The 23,093-nt window shown below is 32.2% G+C and overlaps 1 protein-coding gene across 3 annotated transcripts in view; it reads right to left on the bottom strand.

Moving 5' to 3' along the window:
* The window catches only part of LOC129224085 (uncharacterized), a 152,939-nt gene that overhangs the window by 5,747 nt on the left and 124,099 nt on the right, over window positions 1-23,093 (bottom strand). For 2 of the 3 annotated variants that reach the window (XM_054858488.1, XM_054858487.1), the window contains 3 exons: window positions 15,784-15,994; window positions 8,447-8,746; window positions 4,038-4,082 (listed from right to left, as the gene is read on the bottom strand). In XM_054858488.1, coding sequence (XP_054714463.1) covers window positions 4,038-4,082; window positions 8,447-8,746; window positions 15,784-15,994 — 556 coding nt within the window. The remainder of the gene's footprint in view (window positions 1-4,037; window positions 4,083-8,446; window positions 8,747-15,783; window positions 15,995-23,093) is intronic. The other variant, XM_054858489.1, reaches the window with a different exon arrangement.

Below are 23,093 nucleotides of genomic sequence, written 5' to 3'. Positions count from 1 at the left end.
GTAGATAAAACTGCATTTTTTTTTCTTTTATGAACAACTCAATTTCGTAGGATTTTTCTATTCAATATTGTTTCGATAAATATTCTCTCAGTATTTTTGGCAGTTTCTATGAAAACTTTCAAACACACTTTTCTTGAAAACCTGACGTGCTGGAAAAAAAAAAATAAGCTCATATTCGCAAGCAACACACCCCATTTACTATAAGGCACCTATTAAACTTGAAACGCTTTTTCATGAAGAAAAAAATGTAGGCCTTTATAATATTAAAATTATTGAGATAGGTTGAAAGAGCTCCGAATCCCTCTGCATAAAAAATATCGTTACATAGTTATTAATATTACAATTAGTATTTTTAATAATGGTAATAATAATAATAAGAATAATAATAATGTGTTTTTTTTCTTTTTGGAAACAAAATTTAATGAACGAATAGTTTTTTTTTTTTTTTTTTTTTTGTAATGTGCCCTGTATTTTCAAACATTATAAGCACTTTATTTATGAATGAAATTTTGCTCATATTGTTTTCGATATTATAATTATCCTATTTATGAATAGAATTATGAACGTCAATTAGTCACTAAGAAGCTTTCTCCAAAATATAGAAAAAACAATAGTTATATTGTATTATTGTTTAAAAACGTATTATTGTACGAGACTAAAAATAACATTCTTATAATGCTATAGTAGTAAAAGTAATGTTTTTCTTTACTTCAAAATAAATGACTTTCTCGTATTGAAAATTGCTTTATAGAAAGTTTATCTCTTTTTCCGATGAATAAAAGATATGATGCACATGAAATGTTTAGAATAAATATCTTCGATTTTATTTCATGGTTTAAGTTATGAAATATATCAATTTCATATTTACCATATTTCTCCTATTTCGTCAGACTTATTCTTAGATACCTGAGCAGAATTCTGGCTGATATAAAAAACAATAATTTGGTTCGTATATTTCTCTTTGGGTTCCCTATTTTCCATCTGCACATCAAAAACTTCAATCACTATGTCTGATATTGTCTTACCATTTGTTTTCTGTAGGAAGCAGAAGTTATAAAAATTGTTTTCCCTATTCAAATATCTGCCATTGCAATGTTCTTTTGAGAGGATTTATGTTTATTCAATATCTTATTACTGAATCATTCGTATGTACTTTCTTTAGTTTTTTAACTGTATTATTCGCACTTTGCTAAGAGAAGATACGGAATAGCTTGAATAATTCACTGGTGATTTTTCAAAATCAAGCATAAAACAGAGATATGCTTAGAAAAATTTTATTGCTTCTAATTTTACTGCATTTAAAAGAAAGTATACATATTCTTCTTTTTAAATCCAGCAATCAAATATATACTTCAAAATAGAAAACAAAAAATATATATGTACAGGTTCACTTACATTTTCGGTTAGATTATGGATAACCCAACTAAGCACATGGCTTAACTTTTTAAAGAACATACAATAAGATTTTTTTTATTATTATTTTTAACGAGGCACTTTGGTTTATTTAAAGCCACTGTGTTAGTCGGAAAGAAAAAAGAAATAAAAAAGTAGATGAACTCAAGTGTAGAAACTATTTCTCAAAAGGTTGACCAACGCATGAGTTTTATGTATTCAAAATTACCTTTGAACTTGAAATCCATCTGTACTAAAAATAACTTTTAATTACTTATACGTTTTTAGTTAATTAAATTTTCAAACCTCTACATTTAAGTATTTACAGTGATTCTTTTGAAAATGCAAATAATAAATCTGTTTTTTTTCCTCTTAAACCTTAGGTCACTATCTATAACATACTATAAACGACGATTCTCAGCGATTGACCTACACCCCACTGAACAGAAGAAGCTTTTAGATTGCCGCAATGGATCTCGGGGAAAATTTCGCAATAAAGAGGATTAATCCTTAATTGGTAAGCCAATTATTCATGAATTTCTTCACGTTTGTAAAATTAGTGGATTTCATCATTGAAGTTTTTTGCGTTTGCAAACTTGCATAAGCGTCTCTCAAATAGCTCAATTATCTCCAAAATTTTTGTCATGTATTTTGCAAATTGTCATTCGAACCTCAAGGGCGAAGTTTTACTTTTCTATTATAAACATATTATTATCTTAATTTTGGTTTCAAAGAAAATGATTAGGAAAAGCGTGAGACCTCCATATTTTTTCGTATCACATGTTCTAGAGAACCTGAAGCACATATAAGCTCACATCTCTTGCATTGAAAAATGAGAGTGTTGTCAACCCAAAACAGGTGGTTACAATTCTTTCACTTGAAATGTTATGTGGTTAGTATGATGTACTGTTTTCCTGTATTTTCATGTTTTGAAACTTTTTCAAAATTATATATTTCTGTAAATAGTATTCTATTCCAACATGTTCGACGTAGGAAATTTGCGGAAATCTCCTCAGATTCTTATTATACTCGTAAACCACTAAGTGTTAATACGTAAAATACACCGCTAGCTCAGTCATTATATCCGAAGACTGCAGTTCCGTTCTTATTACCACTGAAGTGGTAGGTATGGGGGATCGGGGGGTTACACTGTCTGCAATTAATCTGCAAGTGTGTGCAATCTAACCTTGTTTAAAAATTATTTACATTCGTGTTATCTTTAACGTAGCTCGTGTCAAATGCATATATTTCTACTAAGATGGCTATTGTACATACTCTCGTATTTAACATAGAGTTTACAATCCCGCACCGAATTCAGTCCCGCGGGATTTCGGGACTGTAAGGATCCAATCCCGCAGGATCCCGGATCCCGCGGGATTAACTTGATTAAATTAATTTTAATATCAAATGCAAAATTAGTGCTTTTTATTAAGGACTGCTTTTGTTACTCGAATTAGTAGTTTTCTTTAATCCCGTGCTTCGAATGCTTCGCACTTCAAATTCAATTCCCAATTAGCAATTATTTAGTAGGCAAAAGTGTGCCCCATAAATGTCCCATGCGTCTTAACAATGCTCGTATGAAATAGGAAAGAATTTTTGCTCAAAAAATGATGCGTTTGATGGAAATACGTGATGTTGCTCCACAGCAGTTGGTTTTACTGATATTGAATTATTGTGGACATTTTGCAAAAGTTCCCCATTTACTTCATCACCTTCTGAAATAGATTTTTCTTCTCTTACACTGGGCTTTTGATCAAGAACGGCAAGTTTCGATCAAAAACGATGTCAACTGGATATGTGTTTTGCTCTAGCCAATGTAACTTGTATTTAGAATACCCTTGACCCTGCATTAATGTTGTCACTGTATCATTGCATTTGACTCATTACAGAAAGGGGTGAATTCTGGTTGGTTATACCGAGTCGCACTCTCAGTAAAAACTTACTGCATTGTCATGCGAGTCATCCTATGTTTCATCCAAGTTTCTGTCGGCTCTTTTAGTGTCTTTCCGAATATATAAAACAATGTCAGGCTTTTCATTGCTTTCTTCTTTGAAGAAAAATATTGTGAACTTTTAGTAAGTTTAAGGTTCTAAGTGCATTCCTTAAATTTACAGAAGTACTCCAAAATTACCTTCTGGGCTACTCCAGAGGGTTTTGCAATCTGTAATACAATTTTTTTTTAACTTAGTTTTCTGGATTTTTAATTTTAGTAATGGTTTTTAAATGTTCATAAATATTACGCATTTTCTCAATTACAAAACTTCTGAAAACTGAAACCTCAAATGAGAGTACCAACTCAATCTCAAAAAAATACACTCGATTTTTATTGTGTTCTTAAATGGTAAAAATCCACCGTTAATCATATATCATACTGAGATATACGAGGTGATTCAAATTTTAGATGATGCCCGTGAAACTAGTCGTTTTATGAGCGGGAAAAGTTGGAAAACGTTGCATGAGGGGAAAAATTGCGGGATTTGGCTCTCAATCCCGCGGGATTAATCCCACTAAATATCATGCGGGATCCCGCGGGATTCGGGATTGGGATCCCGGGATTGGAAACCCTAATTTTACATAATTCCAAATAATGAGCTTAAATGTGAGGAAAACAATTATTTGTTTCTAAAACAATAGAAAAGACTAACCTTCATCATTAATAGTCTCTCTGTGTCCAGTCAAGAGGAATGCACCTATATTTTAGACAAATTTATTTGAATTAGAATTAAATAAATTTTTAAAATCTAAGTTACGCAAACTATTGCTTAAGTTAAAAATCTATGTTTTTTTTTTTAGTTATAGGGTGGACTTATTTTTATTTAGCATGGAGACATACAATAAAACTTAGATGTCCAGCTATTATATTGACCGAGTTCTGGTAAAACCGAGGGTAGTTAAGTTTTAAGAAAGAAAAATGCAGACCGGGGGAATGTGACGGTTGACAAACCAGTACAGATTCAAGAGATTTCTATGTGGATTGTTTTAACTGAAAACATCTGGGTGCACGTTTTAAAGTAAATAATTTACAACTTTACTTCTTATTATTTTTGTATCAATAAAATTTTCTGGTTATGAGCAAAAACTTAAATCTCACTTTTAAAAAGTAATAAAATTCCATTAATTGTTCTGATGTGGGTTTCAATGATTTCCTGCTTAGATTTTGTGTAATTCCTTTATGTGCATCATACTTTTCTGAATTTTTAGTTAATCAGATTACTAATACGTTGATTAGTAATAAATATAACTTCCATTAGTTCATAGAAACTTAACCTGCTATTTTTTCCCTAAAGGATGCTTATATGTGCTGAAAAAGTCATAAGCTTTTTGTGTTATATCATGTTTTAAATGCATGAAAATTTTAATGATTCATTTGAAGGCATTTAATTCTCACTGTTTCACAACGAGCAGTGCTTGAAAGAAGACTACGAAACATGTAACCAAACTTTGCATAAACTAACTGCGTCCGATAAATTTTAACATCAGATACATTTTATGCAATATTAACAGAAATATTAGCTGCCCATGCGCTGTTTTGCATTAAAATGCGTGTTTGCTAAATTGGCATATTTTTCATTGACCTCTAAGTAATACATATGCATGTGTGAATTAAAAGTATAAAATGTAAATGAATTTGGCTAGTTTGGACACATAAATTTACAGTAGACGTTAAATCCCGGTTATCACAAATTTGCCATTTCAACTGCGCTTGCGCGCGGACTTAGCTTTTTGGGCTTTCTGTTTTAAGATTTCGTGTTGTTTGTTTATATTTATTCTGAGCTAGAGTCCCAACAAATTAATGAATGCGATTATAATATTTTCTCAGCGATTTCGTGATATATTATATGAAACTACGGATATGAATAAATGAAAATCTTTCAAATGTAAAGGGAAAAATGACACTTCAATATTTATTGGTTTGAAAATATTTACTTAACGTAAATGTAAAACACGTTGTGTACTTCAAAAATGATTGGAATATGAGTACAGATGTCCGTCTTTTGCGAACATTTTACGTTAGGCATAAACAGCAGTATTATGCATTTTTATTTAGGTTCGGAGTTCGGCTTTGTATTAGAAGTGATGCTGCAGTTTTAGTACGCTCTTCTGAAGTTGAAAATTTGGCCATGAAAAGGGCCTTTGTTTGATAGAAAAATCCAACTCCGAATCCATTAATAATTAAGACTCAAAACTCAATCCTTACGGATGCCTAAAAACTAAATAAGAGAAAACTTTGTGATTTCTAATTTTTACCTGTTGCCATCTCATATTTATTAACAAACTTAAAATTTTGTAATTAATTTTAGCAAGATTTTTGAAATCAGCTAAGTCCGCACGCAAGCGCAGTTAAAATGGCAAATTTGAGATAACCGTGATTTAACGTCGAGTTGAATTTACTAGACAACTTTCAACCTTGCAATGCTCTTTTTTTAGTCACATCACTCTGTATTACTTTATTTTGAATGATTATTCAGAGCTTAACTGCAAACAGGAAAACATATTATAAAATCGTATTCTTGTGCATAACGTCAACATAGAATCAGAAAATTAGTTTACGTTAAAACCCATATTACCAACACTTTTCAGCAAGAATTTTGGTGCTTGTCCCTTGGCAAATTGCAGATTTTCGGTTTTTGCTTGTAGCAGTTTGCAACTGCAGATTTTCAGTTTTTGTTACTTTTTCTCATTTTTATTGATTAAAAAATTAAGAAATAATACTAATAAGGAAGACAATCTTTCAATAGTAGTTATCATGGAAGCAGCAGAAAACGGCTTTGTACTCAGAAGTAATATGTTTTGAACCGGAAATGATAAAAGTCGTAATACCGAGAAATAATGCCAGTTAGCAGCTGTCCCTAAATGACGTCACACTTTCTCCGAGCATTTTTGACCCATTTTTTGTTTTATTTATTTATTTATTTTTCGCTACAAACAAACACACGTATTACCCCCCCCCCCGCCTCCTCTTGTCACGCTTTTTTTCTTAAACATATTGAGATGTGTGATGTAACACTTCATGTTACCCCCTTCTTCCCCTCGTCAGAAACTGTCACAGTTTCACTGACCCACTCCCCCTTAAACATTACATCATTTGTGGATAACCCCATATGTGCCTGTGAAATTGCAATTTGTGTCATTTAAGAGGGTTCGAGACACAAAAATCGTCAAATTTTGCTTTTTTTTTTTACAAATCATTTAAAAACTTGTCCGTTTTTTTTCTGCTTAAAGGACGTTTGAATCTTGTTTCTATCTTCTCTATCTTGGAACGAAAGATAAAATTATTTTTGTTGCATGCATTTAACTAATATTGCATTTCACTTTAAAACTTTAAACGCGTTTTTCTCCTTGATGAATTTTTTTCCCGATTTTTTGCATTCAGACTCTTATAAGTCAAGAACTGATAAAGATAAAGCAATGAAATTTGGAGCAAATCTTTTTCAAACAGTATACTTTAATTTTTGTTCGGCGAATTTAATAATAAAAAGTTTACTTCAAAAAATATGATTTTTTTTTTAAAGTAACTTTCAATTTTTCGAAATTTTTCTTCAAATATTTTCAATTTTTTATTGAATTAATATTTTTTAAATCGCCGAATTAAAATTAAAGCGAAAATATTAGGGAATACTGTTTTTAAAAAAAATTGAAAATTGACCAAGTTTTAGCAATTTAAAGCAACCCCATTTTTTAAACAAATTAAATTTTAATATTTATGTTATTATTATGACTATTAAATAGATGGTGAATCAGTGCAAAAAAATTTCAAAACTCTAAACTGTTTAATAAACTTTTTTTTCCGAATGTGTTTCGGATCCCCTTATATATGGACCAATAATAGAAAACATCAAAAACATTATTAGGAGCACAATGATTGTGGCCAATTGAATATAATCCATTTATACAAATAATTCAATTAACGCATTTATAGGCACTTTATAAACGGGATTTTGAAACTTTGGCTTTTACTTTCAATGTATTCGAATATCAGGAACTAAAGTACAACCTCGTTTATCCAATTAACTAAGATCAAAAGCACTCGAATAATCGAAAATCCGTATAGTGTGAAAATAAGCAAAGTAAATCCTTACATAAGCAGATATAACGTTAACGTAACGTCTTTACAGTTCAGCTGCAGTACCCTAGTTTATAGTAAAATGTATGCAACAGCTGTACATTTAGATGAAATAAAAAGCAAATGTTTAGTGTACTAAGAGTTACCTTATTGCTTAGTTTAAAATGAATATATTTTTTAAAGGCTACGATCGGTTAATTCAAACGCCCGGATAAACGAGGGCCGGATAAAAGAGATTCTACTGTTTTATGTATCATGATATGAATTTTCAACTTTATAAAATGTTTTCTTTCCTTACAAAAATGTACATTTTGCGGGCGTGAGCGTACGGTCAAACCTACAAAAAGTTCAAATCATTATTTTTTAAGTACAAAAACTTGTTTTAGAATGTTTAAAAAAATTTTAAACAATGAATACAATGCAAATATATGCTTAAAAATGTCCCTCTCGGGCAAATGGATTTAACTAATAGCTAATAGAAACCTAAAATAACAAAACAGCTTTTTGGAAATCATCAGTGCCATAATTTAATTCCTCGGGCGTGAGCGTACGGTCAAACCTAAAAAAAGTTCAAATCATTATTTTTTAAGTACAAAAAATTGTTTTAGAATGTTTAAAAAAATTTTAAACAATGAATACAATGCAAATATATGCTTAACAATGTCCCTCTCGGGCAAATGGATTTAACTAATAGCTAATAGAAACCTAAAATAGCAAAACAGCTTTTTGGAAATCATCAGTGCCATAATTTAATTCCTCGGGCGTGAGCGTACGGTCAAACCTAAAAAAAAGTTCAAATCATTATTTTTTAAGTACAAAAAATTGTTTTAGAAAGTTTTAAAAAATTTTTAAACAATGAATGAAATGCAAATGTATGCGTAAAAATGCCCCTCTTGGGCAAATGGATCTAACAAATAGCAAACAGAAACCCATTGCAGCAAAACAGCTTGATGGAATCCATCAATTCAGTAATTTAAGTGCAGCACTTACCATTGAGAACGTGTACGGTGGTATTGGCAGGCTCAGCAAATGATGGTTGGCAGGAATAATTACCAGAATCAGCAGCTCTGACTGAGTGAATATGAAGTCGGCTAATTGTCGTGGAGTTGATTCGATCAGTGGTCACCGTAATCCCCCGGTGGTGAGAGTCGTAACTGATTGTTTCTCCGTCGTGGTGCCAAAATACATACGGTGGGGGATTCACGTAAGGGGTGGCCACACACGTCAAGTTCAAGTGACTGCCATCTTGAACGTACAAATTCGGTCCTTCAATAATTTTTGCTTCAGCAACTAAAAGGAAATATTGAATCTTGTTATGGGGAAAAATGATATGTTATCCAAAAATATATAGCTGTTTTGGATAAGATGCATTTTAAATACAATATAAATTCGGGTTAAAATATAATTGCAAGTAGGCTTGCATGTAAGTTTTTTTGAGCAATCACGATTGCTTATTGCTTTCTTTGACTGTTTTTGGCGTGCTATCATTTTATTTTCCCGCCAGCACCCTCTGCAGCACCACCGTCGACCGGCTCCTCACGATGCTGCTCCTATAGTGAAAACCGTCTCCAGGTTGCATCAATATCCTACACTTACACGCATACATACACAACTACACACATACACACAACTACCCACACATTCATGCCTGCACACAGACACAAACACACATGCCTACACACAACTACCCACACACTCATGCCTGCACACAGACACAAACACACATGCCTACACACAAACACACATACCCTCCACCCACAAACACAAACACACATGTCTACACACAAACACACATACCCTCCACACACAAACACACATACCCTCCACACACAAACACACACGCCTACATACACACACACTCGTGATTGCGAAAAACATAACTTGAATTCAAAATGACAAAATTCATTTTTTTTTTTAATGTTATTGTGCAGTTAACACTAGACGTTAAATCGCGGATATCACAAATTGGCCATTTCAACTGCGCATGCGCATGGACTATCTTTTTGGGCTTTCTGTCTTAATATTCCGTGTTGGCTTTTTTATATTTAGGATGAGTTAGAGTCCAAACAAATTAATGAATGTGATTTAAATATTTTCACAGCAATTTTGGCCCTGAAAAGGACCTTTGTTTGATAGAAAAATCATGAATCTATTTCCGAATCCATTAATAATTAAGACGCAAAACTCAATCTTTACCGAGGCCTAAAAACTAAATTAGAGAAAGCTTTGTGATTTCTAATTTTACCTGTTGCTATCTCATATTTGTTAACGAATTTAAAATCTTTGTAATTAATTAAAGCAAAATTTTTTAAATAACCAAAATCCGCGCGCAAGCGCAGTTGAAATGGCAAATTTGTGATATCTGCTATTTAACGTCGAGTGCAGTTAACGCCTAGGCTTAAAGGCTGTGATATTATTCACACTGCCTCAGTACATGTTCTTGAAAAAAGAATTAACGTTTGTAACAAGTTGTTTATAATAATGTAATGTTTAAAAACTATTTGTTTGCTAATGAGTTCAGAGGTTATTGCAAGCACGGCAAACTAAAATTAAATCCAACACACAACACGTTTTTACTGAAGAAAATAAAAGCAAGTTTCGATTTTAAATTTTACAAAAGAATAAATAATCACACGGAGAACTAGAATTTATAAAACAGATTTTTTTGGATTTCTTAAAGAATTGTTAAAATTGATGGTATTGTTATTGTAAAATTTTTATTTTTGTGTTGGTAATATGAACAATAACTTACAAGATGAACTTTATCCAATAGTTTTGGATCAAAATTTAATTTAGAGAATTGACGAGGAAAACGCGGTATTGACGCTGACATCATTATTTACTGTAATATATCCATTGTTTCATATACGAATTTCATAGGAATTCGTATAAAGTGAAAAATTAAAATAAACAACTGAATTTGTTAAAGCGAGGAAGCTTTAAATCTGCTGTTCTTTCATTAAACCAACTGTAGTTCTAATTTGAAAAGACGTAAGTTTAGTTTCACGTGATGTTTACACAAATGTTAATTAATAAGACGAAATCCAGTCTCAAACTAAGTCAATGCAGACGTAACTCCGTTATTTTACCAAGTTGGGTGAAACTTTTATAAATTAGCATCCGAAAACTAAAACGGCATGTCTTATACTTCGAATCTGAGAATACTGTAACGTAAATTAGTATTCCTGACCAAAAAAATAGAAACTAAAATTAAAATGTATCAATCATATATATGTTTTGTTATTCACTCTAAAAAAGTTTCGAAACGTTACTGAATATTTCCGTGTCACGTTTCGGGATTTCAATCTTTTTTATCCACTTCTTGGAAAAATCAAGTATTATTGTCAAAAAGTTTCCTGAATTGCTACAAGTTTTACGAATGCAGACTTTTCACTGTTGTGAAAAATATTTTTAGCTCCCAGTTTAAAGATTAACTAAACGTATTTATAAAGTGTATCGGCTTCAATTCGATAACGGCTCGTCCATGCTAATTAAGCTCCCAAAGGGAGCGAATAAGTATGGGCTACGTTGCTTTACAAGAACTGCAAACGAGTAAAATTCTCTACACGTACTTGCAGTTCCGACTTTGCTTTGGCCATGTTTGCAATGCTGTTTATGGTAATTTCTTAATAAATCAGGAAGGTAACAAGCTATTATATGATACCTATTTAAGTTTGCTCTAAAGTTCCAGATACACGACTGGCTTCAAACGGGAAGATTTCTGAATTTTTTAGGAAGCTTCCGGGGTAATTTCAGGAAGGTTTCTGAGTTTTAGCGAAAAACGTTACTGGTTTTTGTAAGGTATGTTACTGGCAGAAATTGGGCATATCAGCTGCCCATTGTTTTAAAGGAACGTTTCTGAATCGTTTTTACAGTGTTGTAGTTTTTTTCTGTACAAAAAGTATTGATTGAAACACGAAGGTGAAACTGCCCACAAAAGTGAACTTTTAAATGTGACGATAATTGTCTTAAACAGCTAGAACGGACGCCTCTATTCACATCTGCTTCGATGATTCAGGCACAAGCTAAAGGGAAGAAAAACTTTCTAGTTTCATGTTCCCGTTAAAATTTTTCAGTATCTCACACTTTCGGGCATACAGATAAAACAAGAATGTACTCCATGTGCATTGAATTTGTTTGTAATAGCACCGGGCATAAAACCTTGGAGTCTCCGGTTCTCATTTCACAGTCCTAACTCCCCTTTTAGCCTTCCTACGATTTTATATATTCGTATTTTTATAACAAAAGTATTGGGGGTCCTAAAATGTAGTGTAATTTTTATTTTCAAACAAATAAACTTTTACCACGTTTTTATATTTGATCAGTGATGATGTAATTACCTTCGTTTTTAGCATTCTTTTTCCATTTATTGTGCAAATTTGGAGCAAAATAACTTGATATGGCATTTTTGATCTTAGCCAAATTTTCAAAATGAGATCAAGTTGTAGCGATCTTAATAGAGATAAATCAATGCCAATCAATATATTCCAGGCATTTTTAACATAAAAGGAGTAGTTCTGAAGAATAATTTTTCTAGATCACACTAGACGAGACGGGGGGGAAAAAAGTTTACCACTAAACTTACTTGCTAAAGAAATTGAATTTTATGAATTCGAGAATGAAAAATTTGCTCACTGTGAGACATTGCCGACTACAAGTAGAAACTTAATAAAAATTAGTTTGCTGTAATAATCCCATACTTTCTGTGTCAATAATGCATGCCTTGTCTGACTTAGAATAATTTTAATAAAAAATATCGATACGATTAGTGTAGAAAAAAAAACCACTATTGTATTGCAGAAAATTGCATATAAGTGTTTCGACGTTACAAGGAACCCTCTTTTTAGCCCAGTCAATGGTAAAAAAATAGGCTTTGTCGCAACTAATTTAGGGAAAACTGAATTTTTGCAGGATGTTAGCAAATAAAGTATACACTAAAAAAATACAAAGTCCCGACCCCCACCCCTCTTGCTTCCCCCCCCCCCCACCCCCTCCGAAACATTGCAAGAGCAGTACAATGGTTAAACGCTTTTCGTGTCGCAACAATATAGGAGAAAGCTGAATTTTGGCAGGATGTTAATGCATAAAGTATACACTAAAAAACCAAAGTCCCGATCCCCACCCCTCTTGCTTCCCCCCCCCCCCCAAACATTGCAAGAGCAGTACTATGATTATACGCTTTTCGTGTCGCAACTAATTAGGGGAAAGCTGAATTTTGGCAGGATGTTAGTACATAAAGTATACATTAAAAAACCACAAAGTCCCGACCCCTACCCCTCTTGCTTTCCCCCCACCCCCTCCGAAACATTGCAATAGCAGTATTATGATTATACGCTTTTTGTGTCGCAACTAATTTAGGGGGAAAGCTGAATTTTGGCAGGATGTTAGTACATAAAGTATACACTAAAAGAACTACAAAGTTCCGACCCCCCCCCCAACTCTTGCCCTTCACCCCCCACCTGCTCTGAAACACTGCAAGAGCAGTACTATGATTATTCTCTTTTTGTGTCGCAACTAATTAAGAGAAAGCTGAATTTTGGCAAGGCGTTAGTAAATAAAGAAAACACTAAAAGAACACAAAGTCCCGACCCCTACCCCTCTTGCTTTTTTCTCCACCCTCTCCAAAACATTTAGACCATCAATAGCAGTACTATGATTATACCCTTTTCTTTTCGAGACTAATTAAGATAAAGCTGAATTTTTGCACGATGTTAGTACATAAAGTGTACCTTGACAGTCCCGACCCCAACCCCTCTTGCTGCTCCCACCCCTTCTTCCGAAACATTGCACACTGATCATTTCAGTACTATGATTATACGCGTACAGCTTGAAAATTTATGTTGTTACCGGAATGTTACGTTTTTTATTTCACTCCTAAAAATATGGTAAACCAGTGGTGCCTAACCTAAGGCCCAGGTGCCGTATCCGGCCCGCGAAGCTGATCTGTGTTGCCCGTTTTGTGAAATGTTACAACTCGAAGAGCGCGATTAATGACAATGTTACAAATTGTTAGATAAATGTTTAGAAATTGGTTTCTGAAAACATTGTTGGGGACCACTGTTATACACAAATTCTGAAACATACACTTTTTATGTAGATAACTCAGTTTCACCATTTTATCAACTTAATCATATGCAGAAAACTCAATACAAAAACCAAAAAGTAACCTCAACAAATTAGTAGCTTTTTATCATTACGTCTTGGAAAGAAATGTTTGAACAAAATTTATAGATAATAATATGATAATAATCATTTTCTTGAAATGGATCAACAATGTAATGATGTTCACTTAAAGTTTTTACTACCATAATGCAATTATTTGTTACAAAAGTTTATAATTCGTTTGTCTCGGCGATAGTCTACAAAATAATGTTAATGCTTGGCTAACTATTTAAGCTTTAAATAAATGAAGAACAATACATTTTAACAGAGATTATTTTCTCGCTGCGGATATTATTAACGTTTAATATTACTTTTGGTTATATTTCTAAGTTTTATATAAGGGGCCATCTTCTAACATTTCGTTGGTTTGGTCCGAAATAATGTTACAGTGCATTCCACTACAGTGTCCAACTCATAGACGTGCAATCAAACCTAGCTTTACGACAGATACAGTTTGAAACACATAATGTTTTCAATTGCAAGATATTAATTGGAGAAGTTCACTTGAAGCAGAGGTAATCTTCATGAACTTAGGAATCAATCTGTTGCATGACGTGTAATGCCAGCCCCACTCTTCTGGGAGACGTTTAAAACCTAACCAAGTTTGAATCTGGTGTTGACCCTAAAAACTCGGGTGGAAACCTTAAAAAGACGTTGACGAGTGACGTCTGAAGTTGGTGGAAGTTTTGATAAATCAAAAGTGGACTTTAGGGACATTTCTGCGATTACTCGCTTTTCACAAACTTTTATTCAAACTTGGTTAGGTTTTAAATTTCCATCAGAAGAATGGGTTTGGAAATATATTTCAAGCAACAGACTGATTCCTAAGATCATGACAATTACCTCTGCTCCAAGTGAAATTCTCCTACTCATATCTTGCAACTGTAAAACATTGTGTTACAAACTGTAGCTGTCCTAAAACTGGGTTCGATTGTACGTCTATGTGTGAACACTGTAGTGGAATGCATTGTAACACTATTTCAGACCAAGCCAACAAACTGTTAGATGACCCCTTATAAAAAAAATATAGTTATAATAACTTGATGCTTTTTTTTTTTTGTTGAATGCAACCTGTTTTTCAGAAACCAGTTGCAACATAGTCCTCGAGTTGTAACATTTCGCAAAACAACGGTTCACACTGATCAGTTTCATGGCCCGGATGTGACCCGTGGGTCGTAGGTTGGAAACCACTGGTTTATAATATTGAAAGGAGTGAAATAAAAAAAAAGGAATACTCCGGTATCATCATTAGTTTTCGAGCTGTAAGCGTATAATCATAATACTGCTCTTGCAATGTTTCGGACGGGGCGGGAGGGGGAAGCAATAGGGGTAGGGACTTTGTGATTTTTAGTGTATACTTTGTATACTAACATCTTGAAAAAAATGGCTTCCCCTATTTAGTTGGGACACGAAAAGCGTATAATCATAGTACTGCTCTTGCAATGTTTCAGAAGGGGTGGGGAAGGGGTGGGGGAGAAAGAGGGGGGTTGGGAATTTGTCTTATTTTAGTGTATACTTTTTGTACTAACATCTTGAAAAACATCCACATTCCCCAAATTAGTTGTGACACGAATAGAAAATTATCATAGTACTGCTCTTGCAATGTTTCGGAGGGGTGGGGAGGAAAGCAAGAGGGGTGGGGATCGGGACTTTGTACTTTTTTAAAGAATACATTATGCACTAACATCCTGCCAAAACTCAGCTTTCTCTTAAGTAGTTGCAACACGAAATGCGTATAATCATAGTACTGTTCTGGCAATGTTTCGGAGGGGGTGGGGGGGAAGCAAGAGGGGTGGGGGTCGGGACTTTGTTTTTTTTTTGTGTATACTTTATGTACTAACAACCTGCAAAAATTTAGCTTTCAGTAAATTAGTTGCGACACGAAACCTTTATTGACTGGGCTATTTCATGAGGTTATGGAAGAAAATACGTCCAACAAAGCTTTTAATTTTCACTTTGACGTTAGTATTTCTTTACTTTTCAAGCACAAAGGTATTGAATCAACTTTATAAGCAATATTAAAAATCTTTTCCTTAGCAACTCTTGCCAAACACGGTTTTCTGTAAAAATAGTTTTCTGTACTTTTCCAATAAACAGCATTACAAATTTTAAGCTCGTTGAAAAGTCTGTAAAACAAAGAGAAAATGCAAATGAATGTGTCTTACCCAGAATATTTAACCTAATTCCTAAGCTCATTTTTGGTTCAGTGTTTACTTGGCACTCGTAAACTCCAGCATCTGTTTGACGGGGATATTTGATTTCAAGGGTCCACACATCAGTTTCTTGAAAATGCATGGAGGTAAATCTTTGGTCCGTTGTGTAAGTATAATCTCCTACTGTGAGAATATGAAGATCTCGTTGTCGGACCCAGGAAACCTAATTTCAGATTGAAAAATAATTTATGAATGAATGGGTTTATTTACAAAACAATACATGAGCCGTTGAGAGCAATAGTGGTAAAAGTCAATAAAGGAAGACTTTCATTTAATAAATGGTTTACTACTCACCGCTGTACGATCCGTTCTACGATTATTGTAATTCGATAATTTTACGTAAGGTAGAATGAGGTTAAAATTTATTCCTGATGTTGTAAGTTCAAGAAATTAAATCACACCATTTTTGCTCGCAACGGCTCATATAGTTAAAGGGTATTTTAGTTATTGCGGAATTATCTTCTAAGTTTAAAAAAAAATCTATACAGTTTTAAAAAATGTTGAACGCTTCATGAAAAAGGATCCAAGCAAAAAAAAATGTAGGTCGTAGAAAAAGAGCATTGATTTATTATATAAGATATATTGAAACATGGTAAGGTCTCATTTTTTAAAAAAGTTGGCTAGAAACCGCATCGGTTTCTAGTAACTTATGTGCACGAAAAGACAAAATACTGAAATACTTCCTTAACACACTTGTTTTCTTTTTTCATATATTGGTTTGGAAAAGTAAGATACGTATATATATATATATATATATATATATATATATATATATATATATATATATATATATATATATATATATATATATATATATATATATATATATAGAACTATGATCAAACTTGAAGTTCGTAGTTGACTTGGGAACAGCGTGTTCTATGATATTGTTTCTACAATAATCGGGTGCAACATAGATCTTTCATAATTTGTCATAATAGATTTGCTTAATGAAAGAGAAATATTTATGTTGATTGATCAGCTGTCCTTTTGAACAAAATATAATAAGTAAAATAGTTGTGGCACACGAGTAGCTGCAAGAACTAAGAATTGGTCTACCTGTGAGAAATGGCAAGAATACATCAGTAGAAAATAAATGAAGAGGAATAATGGACTTAAACTATCGTATATTATTGTCAGTAAAATTTGACTGTGAAGCTTGATAAAACTGAAAATTTTAAAAAGTATAGTAAAAAAGACTCGCCTATTACATTTGAAAATGAAAATAAAATACTAAACACGAACTATGGTATCTAACCACAATTGCTTATGCACAAACCTGCGTGAAGAACAATTAAAATGATTCCTTTTCTTTTACTAAATGAAGTCCCGTCTTTTACTAAACGAATGCAACCATGTTTGTAAAAAGATACTTAGGTTAAAAAAGAAACAATCTCAAACAAAGTACTTTTATTTTAGTGTAATTCAATATTTTATAAAAGTATCTGTGTAAAATTCACTAGTGCAGAAATTTATATCGAAGAGAAAGATTTGTATTTAAACGTTGGTAACTGTGTTATAATTACTATTATTATTTTATATTTTTATTGTTTTACATAATTTGTATTACTACTATTATTATTAATAATAACAACAACATAATTATAATAATAAATATAATATGAGGAATTATAATAATAATACGACTATGATAATAATAAGCATAATAATAATGATCTTCTAGGGGATAATATATTGCAGTACTTTTTGTGCAATGGGTACACTTAATATTGGAACTAAAGTAGACCCAAATAAAACATTCTTAATTCAATTTGTAAAACTGTTGATTCGCGCCAATATCACTCTTAACTCGTGCATTTGATTTTTTTTCTACCATCAAAAAATATTTTATTCATTCCTAACCCAAATCATAAAAGATAGAAAATAAAAGCATTAAAGAAAAAAAAAAAAAAACTTGTTATATCTATTGATTAACAATAAGTTTTTATTTGAAAATATAATAAAACTTCAAATTTATTTGGCAAACATATCTTTTTTAATAAAAATGTCACTTTTATTAGATTTGGAAAAAAGAAATATCTTCACTGTCCACTGTTTATTTTCTAGGAGCTCTCAGATGAAATCATAATTGTGTGTTCAATTACAAAACGTACCCTAGGGGTCAGTAGTTCATTCTCAGATACTTCTTTTTAGAGTCTTCAAGTAAGAAAGTTTTTTTTTTCCAAAGACTGTTTTCGCAAGACAGAAAAGTGTAAAAAAAAAAGAAAGTCCATTAAAATCCTATTTGTACTCCAATCACGCACTGCGCCAAATGCGATTATTTTCTTGAAGAAACGTTTTTCTGTGAAGTAAAACGAAAAAGAGCCAACAAAAAATATTTTTGATAGATTTTTTGGACTTAACTTATCTCATGCTGTTTTTTTCCTGTACTTGAGCCAAAAAATATTGAAAGAGCCACATTAATGATTACACTTTCATTCAATTTATAGAAACAAGATACATTTTTCTTTGTTAAAAAAGCAGGACAGTCATCTATTTTGTCCATTCATAGGCTAATTTTGAAATATTTCACATAAATAAAGGCATTTAAATTTGATTCATATTTTACTCGTCTAAAAAAGTTTAATATATATAAGTTTTCAAAGAGTGAGTTTAAAATAAATGAGTCGGCTCGTACTTTTATAAACAGATTAAAAAATTGCATTTGACGTGAGATATGATCTTTAATATTTACAAAGAAAAATCGATTGTTAACACTTATGAAGACAATTTTTCATTTTAACAGTAATTGTAATTAGATTACTACTTTTTTTACTCAAATGAAATAAAAGTGCAAGTGTTCCAATTATGTGTTTTTATGAATGTGACTTAAAAAAGTTAAATATTGAACTGCAGGAATTTTTTTTGGTGGAGAGGGGGGGGGTAAAAAAAGGCCCATACATCTGCTATAGAAACAAGTAAGGTCTATAAATGAAAATGAAATTATATTTTTCCTTTCAAAAATAAATCCAAAAATCAAAGATGTAACTTATGTTTTTGGAGAAACCAGCAACCTAAGCTAATGTTATACATATTTTGAAGTAGGTTATACTCTTTGGAGTATTAAAAATAATTTCTTATGAACACATTAAAGCCCATTTGTGTGGTAAAACAAACATGCGCACAAATGCGATAAAAGTAAGACAGTTAAATTCAGTAAATTACAATGAATTTAAATTTGTTCTTTTAAAAACAATTACTAGCTTTGTTCATAAAAAAAAGAAAAAATAAAATAAATTGCAAATACGTTATGTGATTTACATGCAACTTTACGTTTATACCTGCTTTTAATAAAAATAATTTTTCAGTTAAAACTTTATTGTGACTTAAACGTTCGTGCGACTAAGAAGAATTGATCATACTTTTCTATAACTATGCAGCTAGTCCCTTTTTAGGTTTTATTTATGATATTTTAATACTTGCTCATAATATGTAATTTATAAATGAGTGAGAGGGCTGTAATATTTGCATAGCATTTACAGTATCTTCTTGAGAATGTATTTGTTGTTGATATTTACATTAGGTACAGCTAATTTTTTATATCTAAACAACTATAGTAATGACTTATTGTCTTCGTGAAAGTTTCATTGTATAACTTGCTTTTAAACCAATAATCAACCTAATTTTATGCAGCTTGCTACCAGAAAAATACTTATGTATAAAAGTTTACTTAATAAACAGAAAGTTTTTTAAAAAATCTAAGTCTTCAAATATTTAACACCCATGTCAATTGGTCAAGAGAAAGTAAAGAATCGATTGGCATTTACAGTTAAACATAAAATCTGTATGTATTTTATTTTTTTTTATTAGTAAGCAAAAAATACTGTTGTACTTTTCGCGTACTAAAAAGTTTTTTTTTTGTCTTTATTAAAAAATTTTATCATCATAATGATTTGTTTCCTAGAGTTGATAAATATATATTTCAAATTATTTTTCTAGTTCAATTCAATGTTTAATCAGTCAAGAACCAAATTATCATTTGCAAACATTTTTAAAGATGCAAAAATCAAGAAATTCACACATCTAAGCATAGTTTAAAATTAACTTCCTTTTCAAAGTAGCGTATCGAACTTGTGTTCACGTGATAATATAAATCAAGTTTACTTTAATAAGTATAAAACATTAACCTAACTGCCAATGTGTATTATAGTGCTGGTTTTAATCAATTATCATAGATTTTTGAGCAATCACGATTGCTTATTGCTTTCATTTGACTGTTTTGGCGTCCTTTCATTTTATTTTCCCACCAGCACCCTCTGCAGCATCACCGTCGACCGGCTCCTCACGATGCTGCATCCATATCCTACACACACGCGCATACATACACAACTACACACACACTTACTCAAATACATACACACACACTTAAACACATACACACACGCATACATACAGACACCTATACATACACACAACTACCCACACATTTATGCCTGCACACAGACACAAACCGTATGCCTACACACACATACACATACCCCGCCCCCGTGCACACAAACACTCATACACACAACTACCAACACTCATGCCTACACACACACACATCCCCTACACACAAACATACATACCCCCCACACACAAACACACATACCCCCACACACAAACACACATACCCCCACACACAAACACATACCCCCCACACACACAAACACACACGCCTACATACACACACGCACTCGTGATTGCGAAAAACATAATTTGAATTTAAGATGACAAAATTCAAATTATTTTTTTTATAACTTTTCTCTCTCTTTTAGTGTGAGTCACGCATGGAATTGGCCTCCAGTAAGAAAAAAAAATACTAGTTAAAAAGTAGATGAAAATATATAAATAGTATAAGAATCATAGTATCAAAAAAATTAAAAAAAAGGGAGGGGGTACAAATTGACCAACCTAGATGGAATATAACACTAACGCTTCAAAAGATGAGAGCTAAATTTCTACAGTAAAGTAATGGAATTTAAAGTTATGTCTAAATGTCAGCTGTATTATTTTTTACGTGCCGCTACTGCATGATATACCGGCATCCCAGTCATGTTATCCAGATGCTGCAGTTATATTCTTGTAATTGACTCATCAGACTGGAATCTATACTAATAATATACAGCTGAAGAGTTTGTTTGTTTGAATGCACTAATCTCAGGAACTACCGGTTCGAATTGAAAAATATTTTTGTGATGAATATTCCCTTTATTGAGAAAGGCTAGATAGTCTACATAACATCACGCTATGACTAATAGGAGTGGAGCAGCAATAAATTGAAATTAAATCAAGAATAATCATGATGCATTTTTTGTTGCATCAATAGCTCGAACTTTTTTGCCCGAAAAGGTCAGTCGGTAAAGCGCTCACGCAGCAACCCTAGGGTCTCGGGTTCGGATCCAGACGCGGACAGGATTATTTTCAGCATTTATAACCCGGAACATTTAAAAAATAATTAATTCATAGACCAAGGATTTTCAATTATTTTTTATTGAAATAGTTTTTGTTCGATTTTCGTATTTAACGGAAAACACCGATGTGGATAAGGGTGTGTAATGTATATCATGTATGTATCATTGCGTGATGCACTTAAAATAGTTTTTTAATACATTGTTGTCTTATTAACGCTGGTGAAGCCACGATACACAGCTAAAAAAAAATTAATTAAAGTATAAATTGTTTCTCAATACTATTACTGACCCAGGCAACGCTGGGTATGTTTGCTACTAGTCAATAACCGAGCTTGAAGCAAATGTTCCCTCGGCGAAGGTTAAATTACCAACAAACTAAATATCTGTTATTACTGAAGTCCAGCAACGATAGTCCACAAGGCAATGGTGAGATTTAACTCGTATATCTGCCGCATTATTTATATACTTACGAAGCCTCTATTCGTGTACACTAACCAAGTATTAATTTACAGCTACTGAACAATGTTCTTTGGGCCGTTGTTTTATTTTAAGTTATTATTACTTTTTTTTTTTTTTTTGTACATTGCACTAAGTTACACCTTTATCTAAATTTAAAAAGCGAGATACAGTAAAATGAAGGAAAACGTATTCTAAAAGTTTAACTAGTTAAATATTTTAAGCATTAAATATGCATCAGTTTTCAAAAGCTCTTAAGCTGTCTGCAAAAAATATATAATTTTTCACTATACACGCAAAAATTAAAAAAAAAAAAAAAACTTGTAAAACGATTTGAGGCTTTTACTTGCCCGCGACACAAAGTAAGCGAAAAGGTATCGATTCATCTCGGGGGAAAAAACCATTTAAAATTTCTCTACATATATATTTCGAAAGCAATTTTCAGCGGTTCATCATGTACTCTGTTTCCCTGCGGAAATCATTCTATCTGATGAAAAGTAATGACATAAAATTCCAAACTATGTCGTTAATGTGACCCAGAAAGAGTTTAAAAAGGGGGAAACGAGCGAATTGCAGATAAAAATTGAATACGCAACAAACTTGCGATAAAAAAACTATAAGGCTTCCCTTTTATTCTTGGATTTTTTTGATTATTATTGTTTGTTGTGCAGTTGGTGCAAAAAATATTGACTGATTTTTTTGGGGAGATTATGACATAATGCACCTATTTTGTTCTTTTAAGTCTGCGTTTTTTTTTGTTTTTTTTTTTTGGTATTTTTCTTGAAACCGGATAATAGAAAAGGAAAAGAACTGCTGATATATGCGAGTTAAGAAGGATAATTTTATTTAAGTACCAGAAACGAAAATCATGAATTTCCTTAGATCTTTTACATTTTTCTTTTTTCAGTTTTATGCTAGACATTTTAGGAAAAAAAATCCACATATCAACTACTAGGTTCTTTTTAAATTGCTGGTATGAATAGTTTTTATGCTTCAGTGATAATATTGCACTTTTTTAAAAGAAACGTTTTGATCATAGATTTATCAGATAAGATGTTTTTTCTCAGAGACGCATTTGCATTACAAATAAAACAATGGCTGTTTTAGCAAAAACACAACAAAACAACATTGATGAAATGTATGGGAAAATTATACTAATTTCCTGCACGAAGTTTGTGTAAGTGATCTTATTTTTTTTTTAAATAAAATACATAATACAGCGAAACCCCGATTTTACGTTTATCAATGGAGTGGATAAAAAAACGCAAAATACGAGGAAAATGTAAAATACGGGAAATACATACTAGTAGGATAACTGATGATGGGACCAGATGAGAAAACGTAAAATGCGAGGAAAACGTAGATTCGGGGGCCGTAAAATCGGTGTTTTATTGTAATTGCCAAAATTGAAAT

Source organism: Uloborus diversus, chromosome 6 (genome assembly GCF_026930045.1).
Source record: "Uloborus diversus isolate 005 chromosome 6, Udiv.v.3.1, whole genome shotgun sequence".
NCBI lineage: Eukaryota > Metazoa > Arthropoda > Arachnida > Araneae > Uloboridae > Uloborus > Uloborus diversus.
This window is presented reverse-complemented; position numbering and strand designations above follow the sequence as displayed.